The 22,583-nt window shown below is 52.2% G+C and overlaps 1 protein-coding gene across 1 annotated transcript in view; it reads right to left on the bottom strand.

The window, feature by feature from the left end:
- Nucleotides 1–295: 295 nt before the first annotated feature.
- The window catches only part of GCN1 (GCN1 activator of EIF2AK4), a 35,275-nt gene continuing 12,987 nt past the window's right edge, over nt 296–22,583 (bottom strand). Inside the window, exons 20-41 of the mRNA XM_081802085.1 lie at nt 21,716–21,895; nt 19,358–19,578; nt 18,065–18,133; nt 17,709–17,847; nt 17,423–17,619; nt 17,083–17,225; nt 15,877–15,994; nt 15,549–15,764; nt 13,426–13,590; nt 12,014–12,175; nt 11,637–11,729; nt 11,259–11,402; nt 10,894–11,163; nt 10,535–10,648; nt 9,848–10,078; nt 7,266–7,459; nt 7,011–7,125; nt 4,905–5,001; nt 4,414–4,562; nt 3,797–3,904; nt 1,646–1,864; nt 296–996 (exon numbers count right to left, since the gene is read on the bottom strand). Coding sequence (XP_081658211.1) covers nt 871–996; nt 1,646–1,864; nt 3,797–3,904; nt 4,414–4,562; nt 4,905–5,001; nt 7,011–7,125; nt 7,266–7,459; nt 9,848–10,078; nt 10,535–10,648; nt 10,894–11,163; nt 11,259–11,402; nt 11,637–11,729; nt 12,014–12,175; nt 13,426–13,590; nt 15,549–15,764; nt 15,877–15,994; nt 17,083–17,225; nt 17,423–17,619; nt 17,709–17,847; nt 18,065–18,133; nt 19,358–19,578; nt 21,716–21,895 — 3,470 coding nt within the window. The 3' untranslated portion in view covers nt 296–870. The remainder of the gene's footprint in view (nt 997–1,645; nt 1,865–3,796; nt 3,905–4,413; nt 4,563–4,904; nt 5,002–7,010; nt 7,126–7,265; nt 7,460–9,847; nt 10,079–10,534; nt 10,649–10,893; nt 11,164–11,258; nt 11,403–11,636; nt 11,730–12,013; nt 12,176–13,425; nt 13,591–15,548; nt 15,765–15,876; nt 15,995–17,082; nt 17,226–17,422; nt 17,620–17,708; nt 17,848–18,064; nt 18,134–19,357; nt 19,579–21,715; nt 21,896–22,583) is intronic.

The following is a 22,583-nucleotide window of genomic DNA, read 5'->3' as shown; positions in this document are numbered from 1 at the left end:
TTTAAACTTGACTGCCAGAAGCTGCCAACCTTTCTGAGTCAGGACAGACAAGTGGCAGATTCGACCCCTGCATTTTCCATACTTGGTGAGATCACGGGCCTGGCTGCACACCTCCCGAACACCCGACCTCAGGACAGAGAAGCGTGTAGATTTCTGCAAGACCTGCCAGAGCAGGAGAGGCACCTAGAAGCCAGAGCACTGCCGATGCTCACGAGAACGGCTGCAAGCCTTGCCTTATTCCTGGTGCACGAAGCTTCCTGTTTAATGGCTGCTTAAGAGATTTTAAAAAATCTGCTTATATCAAGATAAATCAAAGCCTTTATTAAACATTCCTCCTTCAAACAACCCCCATTTGAACCAGTACCCCTCCCCGACTCGTGAACTGCGAGGGCGCATGTCACGTTCACCCGACAGGGGTCAGATCCAATCAGGCCGCACAACACTGCAAAGCCACGCCAAGACACAGAACCCCGGGCCAACCTCCACGGGTCGGGGCCCCAATTCAGGATCTAGGCAGGGGCTGGTAGCACTGGCTCCCGAAGCAGAGCTCAAGCGCAGGGGAAGAGGAACCGTAAGTCTGACCCCACCTGTTCCAGACCTAGCCATGCTCAGCTGGATGATCAGCTCTTGGCTACCATTTGGTGAGGCTCACCCATGTGCTTTTTCGTCTCTTCTCCAAAGAAAAAGGTGAGAGATGGAGGAGGCAATTTTCAGTTGTGTGTGGGTTTAAGGCTTTGGCTGTGGTCTGTTGAAATACTAAAATACTTTCTGGGAACACCACCTCCTAAGCTCCCCATCGGAACAAACGTATTTTCAAAAATGAAAACATTGAACAAAGAGGTGGAGCCCAGCGCGTGGGGCCTGGGCCTATCAGGTCAGGATGGTGTCATCCACCGGCTCCGTGGAGTCAGCCTGGCTGGCCAGCTTCTTCAGGGACCGGCGGGTGCACTCATTCAGCACCTCCAAACTGGCCACATCCAGGATCTTGGAGAGGGCCTGTAGGGAAGATGGAAAGGAGGAGACATTGTCAGAAAACTTGACTTCAGGTTTCTTCAAGCCAAGGCAAAAACGAGTGTTAACCTCAGAACTAGAAGCGCTGTGGTGGAATCTGACAAAATAAAGGAGTCCGGGAAGCCAAGAAAACCATGCCTCATGCTTTTCATGTGCTGGGAAGGGGTGGGGTGGGGGCAGGGAGGGGTTTTGGTGCTCTTAAGGACCTGGGGTTGGGGGAGGGGGGGTGGGACCTGGCTGGCTGGGTGGGTGGAGCATGCTACTCTTGATCTTGGGGTGTGAGTTCAAGCCCCACGTTGGGTGTAGAGATTACTTAAAAAATTAAAAATTAAAAAAAAAAGTGCCTGGGGGTGGAGGAATGCGTAAGCAAGGCTCTGGGCTTCACCAGGTGGCCCTCCTGGGCTTGGTTTCATAGGTTTGGGTGCCATGTGACACTCTATCTGGAGAAAGGGCTCTGTTGCCAAAAGAAGCCTGAACACCACAGGAACAGAGGACTGTTTTAGGCACTAGACCAGTCACCTGACCACAATCTGCCCCCAACACTCAGCATACGGGGTGGCGGAGCGGAGCCTGATACTTAAAGGCGCCACACAGGAGGAGAGCATTGAGCCGAGCAGCTGCGGCAAGCACCTACCTGGAACACCTCTTCGCCCAGCCGCATCTTGAGGAGGTTGACGATCGCCTGGTCGCTGTAGGCCCTCACGACAGTGTTTTTATCCTTGGTGTTGTCCAGAAGAGCCTTCAGGATGGGTTTGATGGCCTGAGGGTCCAGGGGAGGCAGCGGGTCCTTGTTTGCCCACCAGATCATCTTCTCTGCCACGAGCCTGATGTCACTGGATGGGTTCTGCAGACACTGTGAAGAGGACCACAAGCTTTTCGTCAGGCACAGCCAGTCTGTTTGTCAAGGAAGCCCAGATTTCCACCCTGACACTCCCTCTTCATCTGGAAACTGACCCCACTGCTCCCTTCCGAGGCCTGCCTTCCCCCTCGTGGGTGGGTGATAGACAAGCTGTGACTCGGCCCATCTCTCTCCCTTTTGCTCACTACTCCTGGCCCACACGGGGCTTTCACTTCCTCAGACACACCCGCTCCTTCCTACCCTCAGGCCTCTGCATTGGCTGGTCCCACTGCCCGGGACGTGCCTGCCCCCGGTCCTCGCACGGTTGGCTCCTCTCCTCCTTCAGGCCGCAGCTCAGATGTCCGCCCTCAGAGATCTCTGCTGACAACCGTCTCTAAAGTAGGGTCCCCCCCATCCCTGCAGGCTTTCTGTGCATCTCCAACTCCACAGATCTTGTCTGCCCCATGCACCTCCACGCCTGGAGGGTCTAGCACAGCTGGGTGCACAGAAGATCCTACGTAAACACTGATGAAGAGCCGCGTGCAATGTGAGGCCGTCACACAAGCTCGATCTAATGGGGGCCCTGAGAACTTTCAGCGGGGCTCCCGGGTCTGCAGGAACCTCACCACTCAATCAAGGGCCACACACCAGCAGCACCAACATCACCTGGGAGCTGGTTACAAAGGCAGAGTCTCACACTTGGCCCCACCTCTTAGAAAGCAGATGCTGGTTCTGATCTGTGAGCACACTAAGCTGGAGCAGCGTACTTTACGACACGGGCGGCAGGGCGCTGTCCGGCTCCCCGGCTCTCCTAACTGGGGCCCTGCAGCCACCGCAATAACCATACTAGGTGCCATGCCAGTGAAAAGGAGGTGGGGAGGAAAAGATTTATTAAGATTTGAACCCAGGTCTGCCCCAAAGTTTGCTAAATCCAGATGCCTAGAAAAAATGCCTAAGAGAGTGGTTCTTAAAGGTCTTATGTGCAGAATAGCTCTCAACACTTCAGTATCAGAAAAGAATACAATTTTAAGAATGGCAAAAGATGTCAATAAACACTCCACCAAGTGCATGTGGGGCTGGCTAAAAAGCATATAAAGATTGTTCTACAGGGGTGCCTGGCTGGCGCAGTGGGTTAACCCTCCCACCGCTCTTGGTTTCAGCTCAGGTGGTGATCTCAGGGTCGTGAGATCGAGCCTCACATCAGGCTCTACACTCAATGTGGAGTCTGCTTGAGATCCTCTCCTTCCCCCTCTGCCCCTCCCCTCCCTCACATGTGTGAGTGCTCTCTCTCTCGAAGCTCTAAAAATAAATAAAATCTCGAAAAAACATGTGTTCTACATCATTAGCCACAAATGCAAATTAAACCATGATGTGATACCACAGCACATGTTTGAGAAAGGATAAAATTAAAACAAAGAAATATTTTTAAAAATACATAAAAAATATATAAAATAAAAAATATAAAAAATATATATAAATATATAAAAAATATATAGAAATACATAAAATTTAAAAAATATATAAAACAGTGGTTTTTTTTAAAGATTTTACTTATTTATTTGACAGAGACAGAGGGAGAGAGACAGAGAGAGAGGGAACACAAGCAGGGGGAGTGGGAGAGGGAGAAGCAGGCTTCCCACAGAGCAGGGAGCTCAATGCGGGGCTCGATCCCAGGACCCTGGGATCATGACCTGAGCTGAAGGCAGTCGCTTAACCAACTGAGCCACCCAGGCATCCCTAAAATAGTGGTTCTTGACTTGTGGTCGCAGGTCTACTTGAGAATCTGACAGGAAATCAGGCACTCTTCCAGAGAAAAAAGCACAGAGAACCACTCTGTGTTCCATTCCCAAGAGTTCGGAGATCTCCCTGACATAGCCAGTCTGACAGCACACTTCCAGTGTTCTCTGGTCATGGGTGCTTCACACAGGCCAGGCTGCCCCTACTCACCTTAATGAATAGGCTGGAGAGTTTGGCTGGCAACTGTCCTCCTCCTGTCTCGATGTGATGCTTCATCAGGAAGCCCATGCCCCGGATCCCACTCACCGCAATGGGGATCTGTGGGGAGAGGAGAGAGTTGGATGGGGTGGCACCCTGCCCCTTCCTCAGAGCAGCAGGGACAGGCTCTGTCCTGTCCCCAGTAATCTCCAGGACGCTGGCCCCTCACACAAGCAACCCTCCCCCCACCAAACAACTTCACATCCAAGACTCCTTGACAGCTCTCTTGCAGACAGGCTGCTCTGGCTAAGAGGCAGACAAAGCCTATGTCACGGCTTCCAGGAGTGGAGTTCAGAGACCTTCTGACCTCGAAGGGACCTCTAGATGCTCCCACCCAAACTCCTCATTGTTTACAGATGACGGAACTGAGGCCCAAGGAGATCAAGTGGTGGCCCAAGGGCACAGAAAATTATTGGCAAAAGCAAAACTCGAACCCAGGCCTCTCACCGCCCAGTCTGCGGTCCAGCCCCCACCCAAACCCCCCCCACACTGCTACGTCAACAAGGCTATAGTGGTGGAATTTGGGCTAGAGGAGGGGGAGGACGGGTCTGGTTGCCCCTAAGCCTTACCCTGTCTGCCATGGCATTGCTGAGGATCATGTCCTGAACTTCACTGCTATACCTGCCCGCACAGAGTCTGCTGGGAGCCACGTTCACAGCCACGGACAGTGCCAGGCTCCGCCCATGCCGAACCATCCAGTCAATGCCAGACACGTCCGCTGAGTGGAAGGACACAATTGGATCAACCTGCACTTTACAGTATGCCCCTACCACCCGTGAAGCCCCCAGGCCTAGCCCACCTGAGCCCGGCGGTAATCCCAGTCCACACTGCACCCGGACCTCCCTGTCCAATGTGGCAAGTTAAGGAGAGGTCTTTCTCAAGCTGCTTCAGACTCGCAGCTGTGTTCTCTAAGCAGAGATGCAAGGGGCTACAGGACCACTGGAAACTCCATTTTGTTTCAAGAGCTCAATTCCCCAGGAGAGGCTAGCTGCCAGAAGACCCTCCCGAGGCGAAGGGGAGACAGGCCCTGCAGGGGCTTGCCAGTGCAGAGGAGACCTACCCAGCAAGCACTGCTGAAGAACAGCGCCGAGCTCCTCTTCAGTCAGGAAGGCACACAGCTCCCCCAGGCAGCCGGCCGAGGAGACACGGGTATTGTCCTGACAGGGCACAGAAGGGAGTGAAAGGCGGCGGGAGCCGAACCACCAGCTCCAAGGTCAGGGGGGCCAGCCCCTCTGCCCAGGATGGAGGGCAGGGGAGGCGGCAGAACAAGGCAACTCGGGAGCGCTAAATCCTGTCCTCGCTCCAGGCACTCGGGCTCCTGCTGCCAGAGCGGGACTGCCATTCCCGCAACTGCCCCTGGGTGTGGAGTGAACCCCCACATGCCCAGCACTCCGCTCAATTACAGAAAACGACAGTGTGTGTGTGTGCATATGGTAATCATCACCGTAATAGCAACAATAACCATATTTACGGAGCACCTTTCTTCTTAGAAAGTCGGAATGTTTTCAGTGTGTTCTCTCAATTACTCTCAACAGCCCTGGGAGGCAGGGAGGAGCACAGAGAGGGGCGGCCCCGGCCCATGTCACTGGACGTCAGCTAGAGAATGGCTCAGAGCGCCTTTCCCCCTGAGCCTCCTGCCCCCGCCAACCTTGTGTGTCATCTTGTGTCCAGAGCGACGCCCTGCTATCTCTCTACTGTATCGGTTCCCTAGCACCACCTCCATTATTCGGGTTTATCCTACGAAGCCACTAATCAACCCAAGGAAGGCAAGTGAAAGCTGAGCATTTTCTGTCAACATCAGAGCCAGATGCAACCTGCTCCTTGCTGCTCCTCCCTAGCCAGCTAACTACGGGAGAGCGAGCGGATTTTAAGTTACGTGCTATGTTATCAATAAGCACGAACCCGATGTGCCTCCCTCAAAACCAACCAACCAACCAACCAACCAACCAACCAACCAACCAGGGCTAATAACCTGCTGAGAGGTTAATGCCAGATTGGCACCCTGGGTGGCCACCGTTGATCCAGGAGAAGCTCTGAGCAGGGGGAGAACAGTCTGACCACAGTCTGGGCCTCTGAGCTCTAAGCAGAAGCCCAGGTGCCCAGCAAGACTAAAGCTGGCTCTCTCCGACACCCACTCTCTCCAATGGGATCTATTTTAAGCTCCACTGTGGTGAAATGCAAATTGGCCTAAATACTAACTTTTGCTTACACTGGGCATGGCCCTGTAAAAATCCTGACAGACTGTGACCAAAGGAAGGCAGAGTCTCCCATCTGCACCCGGAGAGAAGGCGGAGGCTCTAGTCAGAGAGCAGCAGCTGGGGATTGGGCCAGACTTCCCGAGCAGTGGTAAGCCCAGCGGCAACAAGGGCCGGCCCCACGTGGGCGCTCAACGAAGCGCAAACCACGTGAACCCAGAGGCTCACTCCAGGGATTGGCCTCACAAATGTAAATTAGGCCGCACAACAGCGAGCTGTCTGTCAAAGGAGAAAGAAAATTCTTACCCATAGACCCAACCTGCTACTGGACCTGCCACAGCACTGGGCAGCCAATGAGTACTTAACATACACTTCCAGGCTGGGGAAGGAAGGGCTGTGCGGATGGAACCGAGACAGCACAAGGAGTCACAGGGCTTGGATTCTGGCTTTGGCCCCACCGCTCGCTAGGGTGCGGCCCCAGGTCGGCCTCGTCCTCTCCAACAGGGCTAAGACCTCCCAGCTGGTCCCAGACACCAAAGGCCAAATTTCTTAAGGGTCATGACCATACCTGCTTCACCTCTGTGCTAGACCCTTTGTCTCAGCAAATGTTTCCTGAACCAATAAATGAACCTCTTCATTTGACACATGGGGAAATGAGGGGCAAAGAAGGAAAGTAGCTTGTTTAAAATTAGACAGCAAATTAAGGAGAGGTCCTTATTTTCCTTACCATGAAAACCTTGCCTTCCTTATCTGTGAAGCAGAACCACCACCAACACTACCCGCCCTGGCTCCCTCACAACCGAATGTTTGGTAAAATGTAAAGGGTGACAGGAACGTCGGGAATGATCATTACCACTGAGTGGGTGGCAGCGGTACTTAGTTCTTCTAACACAAACCAGAGACGTCAACCAAAGCAAAAAGAAGGGGAACCAGTTGAGCCCACCAGCCCTGCCGTCCACCTGCAGCAGTACCTCGTCGTGTCCCAGCATGCTCAGCAGGAGTGAGACAATGTTCTTCCGAATGGCCACGTCCACTTTGGCCCCTGCTCCCTGAATCACAAACCTCAGGGCCTGCAGCATGGTGTCCCTACAGAACCAACGCACCCAACTTAAACCCTGGCTCTCCTTTACCACTGCTCCCACCCACACAGGCCCAGCCCACCCCCGGGAGGCTTCAGCAGCTGCCTGGCCTCCTCAGGGCCAAGCACTGCCCCAGCGGCCCCTCACCTGACACCCGGGTCTTCCATGACACGGATTCCATTCAGCAGCTCGGTGAAGAGGGGGTCCACCTTGATATGGATGGAGATGAGCTTCCCCAGCGCATCAGCAGCCTTCAGGCGCACCCCCCGGTTGGAGTCCTGCAGGGCTTTGGTAAAAGTGGTCTGCAGCTGGGGCAGGAAGGGCTTCAGGGCAATCCCAACCTGTTTGAGAGACCCACACAAGAAAGCACAGCTGTGGTGGAGCCCAAGGCCACCGCGTGCTACAGGCAGGAATCATAAACCACCATGGATGGAACGAGCTCCCGCACGCAGCCTAGGAATAGATGTTCCATAAGAGAGGACCGCTGGCACAGACAGGTTCTGCTCAGTCCCATTTTCAGCACCCTTCACTGAACTGGGAGGAGCAGGAGAGGACCACCAGTCACCACCACCACCTCCTCCAAGGAAGCCATCGGTTAGCTTAAGTGGAGACCAGTCCACATGGACAAGTGACTTGAAACCTCCATCTCCGAATACAGGGGGGCACCTGGGTGGCTCAGTTGGTTAAGTGACTGACTCTTGGTTTCGGCTCAGGTCGTGATCTCATGGGTCACGAGACAGAGCCCTGAACTGGGCTCCGCACTTAGCTCAGAGTCTGCTCGGGACTCTCTCCCTCTCTCTCTGCCCCTCCCCCTAGCGCTCTCTCTCTAAAATAAATAAATCTTAAAAAAAAAAAAAGAAGGGAGTCTGAGTGCTTCAGTCAATTAAGCCTCTGCCTTCAGCTCAGGTCATGATCCTGGAGTCCTGGGATTGAGCCCTGCATCAGGCTCCCGGCTCAGTGAGAAGTCTGCTGTCCCTCTCCTTCTGCCCCTCCTCCCTGCTCATGCTTTCTTTCTCTCACTCACTCTCTCTCAAATAAATAATCTTAAAAAAAACAAACAAACAAAAAAAGAGCAGGACAGGATGACAGCTGTCAGCCCACCGAAGACCTATTCCAGGGCCAAGACAGGGCAATGGACTAGGTACATAAGGGCAGGTGCCATCTTCTGAGCAGTCGATATATGGGCTGAACACTGACATAGAGCCCTCAGAACAATCCTATGAAACAAATGATCTCAGAAAGTCACCCCTCCCAAGACTGAAAATTCATTTATTGCTAAATGGGAAAATCAAAGTAGCTGTTTGGAGGTATGGAAATACTGGGGTCGGGGGGTTGCAGGCTGCTGGGAGGCACACTATAAAGTGAAGCCAGTAAATCAGAGGTAGGAACCATCTGGCCATGGGCGACATCGACTCACGGCCTAAGGGACAAAGTCTGTGAGGGAAGGGCTCCATTTGTACAGTTATAAAACACCACAGAAGGGGTGCCTGGGTGGCTCAGATGGTTGCGCATCTGCCTTCAGCTTGGGTCATGATCCCAGGGTCCTGGGATCGAGCCCAGCAACGGGCTCCCTGCTTGGCGGGGAGCCTCCTTCTCCCTCTCCTTCTACTGCTCCCCCTGCTTGTGCTCTCTTGCTGTCAAATAAATAAAATCTTAAAAAAAAAACACACACACACACAGAAAAGAACAGCACAGGGGCGCCTGGGTGGCTCAGTCAGTTAAGTGTCCTACTCATGATTTCGGCTCAGGTCATGATCTCGGAGTCATGGCATCAAGCCCTGCATCAAGGCTCCGTGCTGAGCACAGAGTCTGCTTGAGATTCCCTCTGCCCCTCCCCCTCCTTACATGCGCACTCGCTCTCCCATGTGCACGCGAGCGCTTTCAAATAAATAAAGAAAATCTTAAAAGAATAGCATAGAACACAGGTGAAAATGATAATTAAAAAAAAAAGCATCTTCTCTAGAGTAAGGCTGATGCTCACAATGCCATGTTTTATCTGGGAAGTTGCTCCCCATACCTTTTCCTCAACAGGGGGGAAAAAAAAGTCACAAATTTTAAGCTTGCTTTTGTTTCCAAAACTCAAGTAAGAATTCAAAAAAAAAAACTTTTTATAACAACAAATCTTGGCCCTGTTTATAATTTTTTTACATCTAAAGGGCTGAATAATTGCCCTATGAAATATCAGAAACAGTTAATATGCTGGCTCTTTGCTCCTCACACTTTTGGCAAGACTGAAGTTATTCCAGATGCTCTCAGACTTCCTTTTCCTTCCTCGTCAGCCCCTCTGCATCCCTCTTTATGAGACAGCAAAAAAGAACAAAAGCATAATCGTATTTCTGTGGCCCTGGGTTTTTGCTTTGAACCAACAGTCCTTCAAAAAACAGCAACCAGCATTAGTGTGCAGTGCTGAGGATGTGTCAGGCGGCAGGCCCAAGGGTCCATCCTCTAAGCCCCGGGCTGCGCGGCTCTTCACGCAGCACGCAGTGGCGGCCCTCCCGAATCACAGGTGAGGAGGTTACTGGACTCTCCCAAAGGCATCCCAGCCACATAACTTCTAAGTGGTGGACCTGAAATTGACCACTATGTAGTGTGAGTCTAGCGCCCGGCGTCTCAACTCCCTCGGCCATGCTGTTTCTCCATCACGAGCCATCACCTCGCCGCCACGTGACACCGACTGGCAGGCAGATCTGTCCTCTAAGACCCGAGAGATGCACGCCTCAGTGGCTCACCTTGGCCAGCAAGAGGCTGAGTGTCTCGAGCAGGGCTGCCTTCACGTTCCAGCTGAAGCGGTCCCCCAGGATGCGGATCAGAGGCCCAGTGATGCTGACCACAGAGGGCCTCAGGGCGTCAGCTGAGGTCAGGCGGATCACCAAACCTAAAGCTTTAGCCGCTTCCTCTTTCTGTTCTGGGCTGCCGGTCAGGACGCCCTCCCGCAACACTGGAAGGATGGAGGTCACTCCCTGACAAGAGAACCGCGAGTGAGAGTCCAATCTCAAAGGCCCTGGGCTCAGGGGTCTCCTGCGCAAAGCACGGCCCTCCTGTCCGCCACCCTCTCTGGGACTCCATGAGAGAGACTGATTCAGGTGTCGAGGTCCCAGCCTGAGAGGGTGCTGGCTGGGGGACGGTCCTGACTGGGCAATGATGAGAGGAGCTCTGGCAGGCCCATCACACATAGGTTCACATGCTGCCACCTCTGTGACTCACTTGCTCTGGTTGAGGTGGCCTCCACAGTTTAAACTGAAGGCGGCATGGACCCTGTCCTCATATGGCCACCATGGGGAAGAAACCCGCTTCTGTGCAGGTGTCGAACAGCACCTAGAACACTAAGTCATCTACCCTGCCACAGACCTGGGATCGAGGGTGGAGGCAGAGGAAGGCCACATGCCTGTAGCACCCCGCATGGGGCCCTGACTCACCTTCTTCGGGAGGCAGAACCCTGGCACATGCTCGCCTTTGCTCTCGTTCCCTATGAGCCGGATTTCTTTGTGCAGTTCTTCAATTAGTGCCAGTTGGTTGCCAGCATCGAGCTTCTGTGGGAAGGCATGAAAAAGCAGAGAGGATGTCAGGGTTCTAAGTACAGCCCTCCCAAGACTGCTTCAAAATGATACAGCAGGGGGAAGGGTGTGGGTGGGAGCGTAAGAAAGACTGGCCATGCATCGGTAAATGCTGCAGCTGCCTGATAGGTACGTCGTGGGCTGTTTTAAGAGTCTAATCTTCCAAGCATCTGGACTGGTGTATAAGCAAAAGCTGGCTCTGCGGTCAGCAGCCCCCTCACCTTGGTGATGGCATTCAGGGCATCCCAGCTCTCCTCCAGAACCACCGGGCTGCAGTCGTTGAAGAGGCGGATCAGGCCGGAGACCAGGCTCCGCAGGTGGCTCGTGTAGTCAGCCTTTGAGCGCGAACAGTAAATGTTGAGGATGATGGCAGCAGCCTGTCTCATGCCCACCTCGGGGCTGCGGGTGGCCTCCAGCAGATCCTCAATGATGATCCGGTGCCCAGTGTCATCCTCTACTGAGAGGATCACAGCCTGACAGTTGGCCATCTCCTGAAACCACAGAGGACGCCCGGGCTGAGCACAGCTCCTCCGGGGCAGGCCAGGACGGCTGTTCGGAAGCTGCCAGGGGTAATCATGACGCTCACCAGCTGCTCGTCCGGAGTCCCGAGCTTCTCCTTCAGGGCCAACATGACGGCCGGGAGGATCACTCCAAGGTGACGGGTCAAGGCATCGCCGGCCACAGACGAAAGGAAAGCCAGCACCCGGGTGTTGACAGGTGGAGTGGTCAGCTGCAGCACGACGAAGGTCAGTTCAGTGACCGCTGGCCCATGCTGGGAGCCGCGCTAGCTCTGGGAGGTCCCATCGCTGCTACTTGGGCACCGTGTCTGCTCCGGGGCCCCCAGCACCCACCTCCGGGCTCCCCCCGCATCTCAGCTCAGAAAAGGTCTCCACAGCAGGCTGAGGAATGACCACGTGGCTGTGGTTTCTGGGCCAGAGGGGGCTTGCTGCGGGGTGGGATTTACCTTGGGCACGAGGTAGGGGAGCACCACACGACTCTTGATGGCCATAACCTGCTTCAGGCCATCCAAGGCAAATTCTGACACTTCCTCATCATCCTGCAGAAGGACATCAGAGGCAAAACTGAGGAGCTGGCTCCCGTCCCCACCCTGGCCGTCTAGACCAGCCACTGCCAACTTCCTTCACCACTTTCCTCCCTCCCTTCCCACTGCACCCACATTTGCTTACTGTCGAAGGAGAAGCACAGAGCCGAATCTGAGCCTGCTGCACCCACTCCCTCGGGGGCCCACACTGCGGCTGCTTTGGCAGAATAAGCCCCCTGCGTTGTGCTTCTACAAAGACAGGAAAGCCAAGCTGGTAGGTGTGTGGAAGAGCCACTCACCAGCTGCTTCAGTAAAAATGGGAGAATGTCCTCCAGAGCCTGGTGGCCGATGGTGGAGTGCAGCTGCTCGAAGGTCTTGGCCGCGGCCTCTCTGACCTCCTCCAGCGGGTCACACAGAGCCTTCCTCGCTGTGGGTACGAGGGACTCCGAGAAGTACAGCACCTGCAACAGCACCCGTGCGCTGTACCTTGCAGAGGCAGCCAAGGGGCGGAAGCCTGTGAAGGGGGGGCCGACGAGGACCGGAGCTCCGGCCCAGCCAGGCCACCACCGATCCCCTTGGCTTGACTTTTAACTTAGCTAGTCTGTGAAAATGAGCAAGTATAAAAAAGCAGAGAGGATATGCAGCCTAAAACTGAGAAGCCTGATTTTTTAGGTGAGCTCTCCAGATACTCTCCATCTCCCACAAGAGCTCCTTCCTACGGCAAGGCCCTGCATGGCGTGACCCCGCTCCCCAAGATTCTCTCCTTTGCTCGTCCTCTTGGAAAACTCCAAGTCCTTCAAGACTCAACTCAAACACTTGTTCCTCAGTGACACCTTTGGAGCTACCATGAGGCTGAAGATAGCTCTGCTCCCTTTAGAACCAGTCCCCCCCGAACCAAAGCCCACTACAAATTAGAGGACTGATTATGTATCGGCCTCACCAGCAGCAAGGTCTCAGCCTTTGAGGGGACTCAGTAACTACTCAGTGAATCACAACTCTAGTTGGTGACAATTTGTATTTTTTGCCAAATGCAAATGTAAACCCCCAAATGTAATACTTACACTGATACACACAGGAGAAGGGGTCAGTAGCTCAGAGGAGGATGCTCGCTCAGGCTAAGCAAATGGCCACGTGCTTACATTTCTGACCGGCCGGCCACTTCCCAGCTTTTATGCCAACTGAGAGTCCTACGCCTGCTCAATCATTTCCCAGGAGTGTTCCGAGGATCACCCTCAGAAAGTAAGCTCAGGGCAAGGATCACCAGCCCCCTAAATGTGGCTGCTATGGGAGAGTATCACGCCGGAAATGACATGTTTCCACCCACCAGGTACTTACACTCATCTGCTCCACTCCTTGTAAAAGTGCGTGCAGCCCTCCCGCTCCTGCAGCCCCAGCACATGCATGCGTGCAGCACGCTCTCCCTTCCCCGCCAAGGACACCACACATTTTAACTGAACTGCAGTAGTGACACAAAAGGGATTAATCTGAAGCAGCTTCAGTATCGGTGAGAAAAAGATCATCTCCAATTTCCTCGGGCCACTCAAGGACTCTACACTGCTTCATTCTTAGCCTGGGAAACGAACAAGGAAACTCCAGTCCAACCCCACTGCCAGCAACATGTACCTGAGGATGAAGCGTCCCTAGCTTCTCCCCTAACCTGCCGCCAGCCCTGCACGTCCGGTCACCTCTGGGGCCCTTGGAAGACACTCACGGCGTCCCGGCTGGTGGACTTCATGATCTCGCTCAGCCCAATGCACACGCCCTGCCTCTCATCGCTCTTCTGAGACCTCAGGCCTTCCTCGAGGATGGGGATGATCTCGGGCAGGATTTTCTCCCCTAACTTCCGGACGAGATCGCCCAATGTCCTTGCTGCAATCTGTCAGCAGAGATCAAGCCAGAGCATCAATGCCCTGCAAACCCCAGGGTCCCCAGAAGGCAACTCCAGAGTGAGGGCCCTGGAACCTCCTACACTTTAGTGAGTCACTGACTTAACTTCCCCAAATGCTCTTAGCCCTGAAGAGCCACCAGGGTGCTTGCAGAACACTAAAAAACACAATTATCTCTTTGTGTCACACACACCTACACAACCTAAAGCAAGAACTACCACCTTATATATGAACAGGAAACTCATCATATGATGCCTGGTCAAGAGCCAGTTTCCCTAAATTGATAACCAGAGCCTAGAAGTCACTTAACCCTGCACTGTTGCCCAAGGGGAGCTGAAATGGGCACAAATGCTTTTAAGGAAAAAACCCCATCTTCCCTGAGGCCTCATGCAAACCCTTCTTTAGGCCAAATATGTAGTTTGCTTGCCAGGGATGGGGGCTGGGAGTGGGCCAAAGGAGACTGGCAGAAGCAATCATGAGCCCAGGCTGGGCCCATCCTCCCAACCACAGAACCACCTGGCCCGGCTCCGCTCCCGCCCAGGTCAGCCTCAGCTCACACCCTCACCCCCGTTTCTCATTCCAGACCCAGCAGCTCCCGCCCAGCCTCTACTGTTGGCTTCTGCACATCCTGCCCTTGCATCTAAAGCCCTCTTCCCCCAGTGTGGAACAGGCTTTCCTCACTACCTCACCCGGTTAGTACTTAACCATCTTCTAACCTCAAGCATCATTTCCCCTGAGCAGCTTCCCCTGCCCGTCCCAGCTGGTCAAAACCCTGTTACCGCATCTGTGGTGCTCATGCAGCATTTACTATATAACTGCATTTACATCTGCTTGTGTGATGATCTGATAAACATCCATCTCCCCTACCAGAGTGTAGCTCACAAGGATGAGGATAAGGCTGCCTTTCTTCCCCATTATATCCCCAGGTTTTAGACCCTGCTTAGCACACAGTAGATGCTTAATAAATATTTGTTGCAGGAAAAAATTTTTTTTAAAGATTTTATTTATTTATTTTTAAGATTTTATTTATTTGACAGAGAGAGAGATAATGAGAGCAGGAACACAAGCAGGGGGAGAGAGAGAGGCAGGCTTCCCGCCGAGCAGAGAGCCCGATGTGGGGCTCAACCCCCAGACCCTGGGATCATGACCCGAGCCAAAGGCAGATGCTTAACAACCGAGCCACCCAGGCGCCCATGTTGCGGGAAAATTAACAAAAGAAAACCTCCTTTAGAACGGAGTCAGGAGGGGTGCCTGGATGGCGCAGTCTGTTAGGTGTCTGACTCTTGGTTTTGGCTCAGGTGCTGATCTCAGGGTCATGAGACGGAGCCCCGAGTTGGCTCCGCACTGAGCGCAAAGTCTGCTGAAGTTTCTCTCTCCCTCTCCCTCTGCCCCTCCCCCCACGTGCTTGTACGTGTGCTTGCAAATAAATTTTTTTTAAAAAAAGTGGGGGAGGAGTTAGGAGGCCAAAACAGGGCACTCCCATACCCTACGACTCTTCATCAACTGCAGACCCCACAGGAAAAGATGAACCTTGCAGACTGAACAGGAAGAAACACTTTACTGGCCCAGGAGGATGAAGGGAGATTTTTCTCCTGCCCCGGGAACAGCCCAGCCAATGAACAGTCACTATACTTCAAACTCCTGGTTCCTCCAATAGACTTTTTGTTTCCAACAGCCCTCCTGAAGACCCCCTTCCCTCTGTAAAAGAATATTCCACTCCTTTGTTCCCCACAGTTGCCTATAGTTTTGTCATGGCTTACATATCCCAGACTGCAATTCTCTGCTATTCCTGAATAAATCCATCTTGCAGGCAAAATATCTGGCTGTTTTCTTTCTAAGGGTAACTGCTGAATGACTACGTAAATAAGTAAATGTTCTCCTCTTAGACAGGGGGCCCTAGGCACCCTAGCCTCTGATGCTGGGTCAGAAGCAAGGTCCAGAAACTTACGGTTCTCTTATCTGCACACGTGCTGGCCAAGAAACCCAACAGCAGCCCAAAGAGAGTGGGCAGGATCTCACGCAAGGTGCGGGGGGTATTAGAGACCACAATCTTCCAGACATGCAAAGATGCCTGTCGCACAACCAGCTGGGTGTCTGATCGGCCCATGTACAGCCCCGCCAACACCCGGTTCCGCCGATCTACGCCCAGGGCAGTAATGATAGCCTGCAGCAGCGAGAAAGGAGGGAGAACACGGGGTGGTGAAGCCTCCACAGCACAAGTGCTGGAGCACATCCCTACCATCACCAAGGGCGGAAAGCCAACTCAAGGTGTGCACCTTGTTGGATTGGGCAGTTCCGAAGTTATCATCTTCAGAGGCAGTTTCTGTGGTCATCTTCCCGGTGACCCCAGAGATGTGGAACAGGAGATCCCCAAGCAGCTGAACAGAGCTGAACCTAAGGAGGATGCCAAAAACAGGTCACACAGCCACAAGGGACAGTCTTGGGGCACAACTGAGCACTGGGCAAAGAAGACGCTGGAAGGAAGAGCACCCAAAATATTCATGGTGGTTATCATGGAATGAGGGACGTTACAGACAATTTTCATTTCTTTACACTTCCCCACATTATCCTGTTCCCAAGTTTTCTACTAACGAACATATATTACTTTAGTAATGGGAAAAATCAACATTTTTAAAAAAAACATATGTGAACATTTCTATAATAAAAGTTAGGAAGAAGAGGGAGAGTAAAGAAAGAAGCATTAACAGGGAACCAAGAATGCTGATCATCAGAACTGGACACATAAGGAGAGGCCTAGAAGGATAAACTTATTTCTCTTCAAATTACTTTAGATTTATTATTTTTAATGACTGCAAAAATCATAGTCCTATTCAAGGCAGATTCCAAAAACACAGAAAAACACAAAGCGAGTGTAAACATCTGCCCAAACTCCCACTACTGAGGCAGCCCCCCTGATAGTCTGGTGACACTCCACACACACAGCCATCTACAGACACACACACACTCCCACCCGATGTGGGAAGCGGGCCTGCACCACAGGCACTGGGCCGTGGCCTACACTGTTCCGTCAGCAATAGGGTGAGGCACTTTGTGCGTCAGCTAATGTAGTCCTCTTATACCATTTTTTTGTAATGGCTGAATAAAAGCTCACCATGCGGATGGGCCGGCTTTTTTTAAACCAAATTCCAATTTTTTGAGTGATAAAGCATACTGCAACAAACATCCTTCTACATATATCTTTAAGTGCCTGACCTAATTTGTCCTTGGAATCAATTGCCCAGAAGTCGAATTTCCAGATTAAAAAGCATTCGTGTTTAAAATCCTAATATAAACTGAAGGACTAAATAGAGAGAACTTTCCAAAAGAGAATCAGGTTAGAGACACTTTACACAAAACTGGAGAGTCACTGAATGGTTAAGAGCATTGAGAGAGTTCTTGGCAACATTCTACTCCTCATTTCTCACTCAGAGTTCCCAAAATGCAAAGCCGGGGCCACTGGGTCTTTCCACCCAAGACCTTACCTTATTCTCCAGAGATCATCAAAGAGGCCTTGCTCCAGCTGGGGCAGCAGCAGGGCGATGGCCGTCTCGGCGTACATGGAGATGACCCGCTGGCCCGCCCGCAGGGCAGTGTCCCGCACGAACTCGTTCTCATCAGCAAGAGCCTGTGCACACAGAGGCTGGGTCAGCCAGGGCCACTTGCCCCCAGGCACCAGACCCAAAGGAAATGGGACGCCCCGAAGAGCAGGATGAGGATTCTTGCCACCCAGTCCCAGCTGGCAGGGAGCCCTGACTCCAAGAAGAGCACGTGCATCCTGCCCCACCCCATAATGCTACCCTCAGCCTGGTCCCTGGTGCCTACTTTGAGGATACAGGGGATGATGGGCCCCACATAAGGAGTGAACTTGTCCCCAAAGGTGATGGGCAGGTAGTTGAACATCATGATATAGCCATCTCGGACGTGGGGTGCAATGTCCACTTTGCTGGCTGTAGCCACGATTTCTGGCATCAGCTTCTCCAACTTCTCCACCCCCAAGCCAGCCATGACCTCGGCCAAACCTGCAACAAAAGGACAGAATGAACCCACTGGATCAGAGGGCCCCTAGCTGGCATTCCCCATCTGGCCCCCGGGCCTGCCCTGGCCTCACCTTGCGCAGCACCCGAGCGATCCACAGAGCTCTGCTCATAGGTCAGTGTCTCCATCAGCCATGGCAGCAAGTCCTCAAAGCACGACTCCCCCATGCCCTTCACCATGGCCCCAAGAGCCTTTGCAGACACTGTCCGCACCTGTCAGGGAACCGAGAGCCAGGATAGGAGGAGTTGCGGCGTCTCAAAACTAGGTGCTCACAGAGGAGCAGGGAGAGGCCCCTAGGGTCTCCTCCCCTCTCCCGGACAGACGCAAAAGCACCTTATAAGGAATTCTCAGGAATCAATCTTCTGAGGAGTGGACTAAAATAATGAGTTCCTGCCCCACCCCTCACCCCCCTTCTCCTCCCAGGCTCACCTCAGGTACAGGGTCCAGAAGAGAGGCTTTCAGGCCAGGGGTCACGCTTGGCAGGTAAGGAGCCAAGTCCTGCAACAACACAAGAGGTGACTCGGGTGGAGGTCTGGCTCCTGCTTCCTCTGGACCGGTTCTGCCGTGGACCCTGACCTCACCATTCTGCTGACAAGGAGAGCTCAGCAGGGCTGCTCACAGAGCCAGCAAGGACGGGCACCTGGCAAGGAACCCCCATGACTGGTTCCCTGGAGACCCCAGGTGACTGCCTGGGAAACCTACGAGGGACCCGAGGCCCACCCTCAATAGGTCGAAAGAACCCCTAGCTAGGGTTCAATGCTCTTCCTCCTCTTGCCCTTGTCCCAGGACCAAGGCCTGCCCAGCCTCTGGAATCTAGGAAATTATTTCTGGCACTTTCCTTTCAGAACAATGTTTTCATCTTCCCATTCTTCACCCTACAAGGTTTATGTATCTTGGTATAGCATTCAGCTTTAGGGAACAGTTTTAAATATAGAAAAAGCCTTATGTTCACTGCAGTATCATTTAAAATAGCAGAAAACCTTGGACAGTATAGGACCGACAACAAGATTATATAAGTTATGGAATATAAACTTGTTGGAATATGAAAGAACTATTAACCCCAGTTTTGTGAATAACTCATTGTAACTTAAAAATAAGCTTATGTTCAGGAATATAATTTTGTAAGTGTAATAAAAAACATTAGCAGTAATTGTTTCAGTGTTGGAGGGCTATGGATATGATTAGTTGTTTCACCAATTTTCCCATTTCCTAAATTCTCTAGGATTGACATGACTTGCCTACTGCATCTCTTGTGCCTAGAGCCTCAGCAAGCAAAGCATGACTGTGGGAGACCGTGAGCTCACACATGCAAGCCCCGGGGAGTACGTAAACAAACCAAGTAAATCTCCCAAACTAGGCTAATTTCCTCTGATTTGTAGGCTTACAGAAGCAAATGCTTGCGACAAGAGAACTACAATCAGTCAAAGCAGCAGCCACATTGCCAACACAGGCCAAGGCGGGGCCTTTCCTCCCCTCTGTCTGTAAAAGGGCCCAGGCATGGCCGCATCTGGGGGCTGAGCTACTAAGAACCTGAACCACTGTGCTCTGCAAGATGCCAGAGCGCCTAGATTTCTACCCTCCACCCCAAACTGCTCTTCTTCCCCTAAACATAATCAGGGATCAAGAGCCCATAGCCCTCCCGTGTCTACTGTGGGCAGGGACTTTGTGCCCTAAACCAGCATCTACTGGTCTGTCCTATACCAGTCCCAGTTGGGCTGCTACCTTCTGGTCTGTCAGGGAGTACATGTTGCCAATAATCTGGGCTGCCATCTTCCGCGTGTCCGTGGAACGGTCCTGGAAGGCTCTCTGAACAATGGGCATGATGAGGGCCAAGGATGGGGCATCAATGAAGTGGACAAACTTGGTATCCAGCAGGGTCTGCAAGCATTTCTGGGTCTTCCTAGAGGGGTCCGTCAGGGCGTCCAGCAGGACTGGGGCAATGGCTGCATGTCCAAACAAGAGAAAGGCTAATTTATACGAGTCTCAGGCATAGCAAAGCTGCTGGGTCCCCAGAACTACAGAGGGTCACAAGAGAAGGAAGTCCGGGGATACCCCTCCTCGGAGCCCCACAAGTCACCGGCTGTGGAAGCCAGCCTGCTTGCAAAGAGCAATCCTTGCTCCATGAGGAAGAAGGTGGCAGCCATCACCCCTAGACATGGCGCAGCTTCATCTGGCAGGACGACTGGGGGCAACCTTCAGTGGGCAAAGCCTCCACGGGACCACTGCTTGGGCACCGCGTGTCTCCTTACTGAAGCGGCAGCCCAGGGTGGTCTGGCTGTGAGACAGCGAAGGCCACTGAGCCAGTGGGTGGTAGCAATGAAGCCCAGAATGCTCAGAGCAGTCCAGCCCAGATCAAACAAGCTCTCCAAGTCGGCACCGCCAGCCCAGCAAAAGAATTGCCAAGAGAAATACCTGGCGTCTCTTTTCCACAAGCCCAGGGAATTCAACCACTATAAAGATCCATGCTGGTCAACAATTTAAAAAAAAAAAAACAACTAATGGGCGCCTGGGTGGCTCAGACGGTTAAGCGTCTGCCTTCGGCTCAGGTCATGATCCCAGGGTCCTGGGATCGAGTCCTGCATCGGGCTCCCTGCTCCTCGGGAGCCTGCTTCTCCCTCTGCTTCTCTCTCTCTCTCTCTCTGTCTCTCATGAATAAATAAATAAAATCTTTAAAAAAAAAAAGACAACTAATAACCCAAGTAAAAAATGGACAGAAGATTTTAATAGTTCTCCAAAGAAGATATGCAAATGGCCAATAAGCCCATGAAAAGATGTTCAACATCTTTAGTCATTAGGGAAATGCAAATCAAAATGACAATGAGATGCCACTTCACACCCACAAGGATGGCTGTAACCAAAAAGACAGACAATAACAGTGTCAGCAATGGGAACTCTCACACACTGCTACTGGGAATGTCAAATGATCCACCCGATTTGGCAAACATTTAGCAGTTCCTCAGAAAGGCAGACAGTTACCATACCATGACCCAGCACTTTCCATTCCTAGGAATCTAACCAAGAGACCTGAACACTCCTACAAAGAAAACCACCTTGTACACAAATGTTCACAGCAGCATTACTCTGAACAGCCAATCCAAACGTTCATCAACAGATGACGTGATAAACAAAATGTGGTCTATCCATATGATGGATTATCGGGATGCTTTCTGCGGTGAGGAAAATGCCCTGGAACTAGACAGTGGTGATGTGTATGTAATTTTGTGAATAAGAAAAAAAACAAAAAACCCACTGAATTGTATAAATTTTTTAAAAGTGATTTTAACATTATGCAAATCATATCTCAATTAAAAAAAAAAAAATCCATGCTGGATTCCCAAAAACGAAAAGCACTTCCCCTCATTTGATAGATACTGAGACTGCTCCCAGCCCTAGGAATCCCCAGGGCTGCTGGACATTATGAAAAACAGTAAAACCCAAGGATACCTGTTCATCCCTTGAAAAACAAAAACACGCAAATAAGAAACATCATTTTCTGAATGAAGAAAAGTCTGGTTAACACTCTAGCTGAACTACACTGAACAATTACCTATGTTCCACACTGAAGCTTAACATTTAACAAGTGACATGCTGGGTGAGGTGGCTGCTGGGTTTTGTTTCTAGAAATCAACCTGCTGCCATCACTCCATCAAGAACCACACTAAAGAGCACCGTTAAGGGAAATAACCCTTCCCTAAGCTTCCCCTCTATCACACATCTTCAGGAATGAGACAGAATAGAAAGTTTCCAAAGAATGTGTGATGCTGATGTGGTCCAGAGCATGTCATTCAATTCTGTTGACCTCAGGGCTCAGCTTAGGGCACCGAGCTCTCTGAGGCTGCTTCTGACCCAGGTTCCCTATCTGTGCAGTCAGTGATGATTGCTCTAGACCAGTGGCAAAACTGCTTCCAAACTACTTCCCACTAACTATCCTAGAAAAAGGGTTTCCCAGAATTTAGAGGTTATTTCAATGTGAATATATCTGTCCTCAGAGGGCAAAAATCTTTGCTGAATGCACATTCCCTGCAGTGTCCAGGGATGGGAGGAGGAGCCAGGGCCAGGGCCCTCATGGGAGAAGTGTACCCAGGATCTCCGGATTCCTGATGACGGAGCCGATCTGCCTCAGGGCCTGCTGTCCGGCCTTCTGCACTTTGACGTGGGAGTCAGTGAGCACCTCCGTAAGCTTGGGCACGATGTTGGGCAGGCAGGATGACAGCTGCTTGGGAGCACAGTATGCCATTGCCCCGAGCAGCTCCACCGACCCTGCGGATGGCAGACATAGGCCCAGTATGGAATCACTGAGCACAGGCCAGGGAGCCACTTGTGCCGGCTGTCTGGGCAAGGGACAACCAGCCTGCCCCTCTGCAGACTGTGCTAAAGCAGTTCCGGGGTGGGGAGGGGGGGCTCCAGCAGAGCGAGCACAATGCTCCTGAGGCCTGCTGAGCCATGGCATTCTGGGGGTGATGCAGGGTGGTGTGGGGAAAAGAGGCAAGACCAGGATGGGGGAAGACCTCGCTGAGCCCTGGTGGTGACCCAAGGCCAATTCACTGAATTTCTCTGGCCTAGTTTCTTTACCCATATTTGAAAAAACTCATTTAGATCTGTGATCTTTAAAACTGCAGTGTGGAACCTGAAGGACTGAGTGGGAGGGCCCCAGATCTTGACCCTGCCCAAATCAGAGCAGCTCTGCTTGAATCTGTTTTGTGTATTAGGATACCAAAGAAGATTCTATTTTTAAAAAGGGGCTTAATGGGGGGAAAAAAGCTTTAAAGTCACAGAAGTTGCCACAAACTAACTTTAAAGCTCTGGGACTTCCTCACTTAGGGCTACGGCACCCACCAAAGGCCTGCTCTTTGCATGAAAGCACACAAATTATTGAAAGACTGAGCTGCCTGATGGCTCAGAGGGTCTTGGCCTTGTCCATGGTCTGGGGAGCACACACGCACAGGAC

The sequence above is a fragment of the Leptonychotes weddellii genome, chromosome 13 (assembly GCF_054177405.1).
Source record: "Leptonychotes weddellii isolate Sample4059 chromosome 13, ASM5417740v2, whole genome shotgun sequence".
Lineage (NCBI taxonomy): Eukaryota > Metazoa > Chordata > Mammalia > Carnivora > Phocidae > Leptonychotes > Leptonychotes weddellii.
This window is presented reverse-complemented; position numbering and strand designations above follow the sequence as displayed.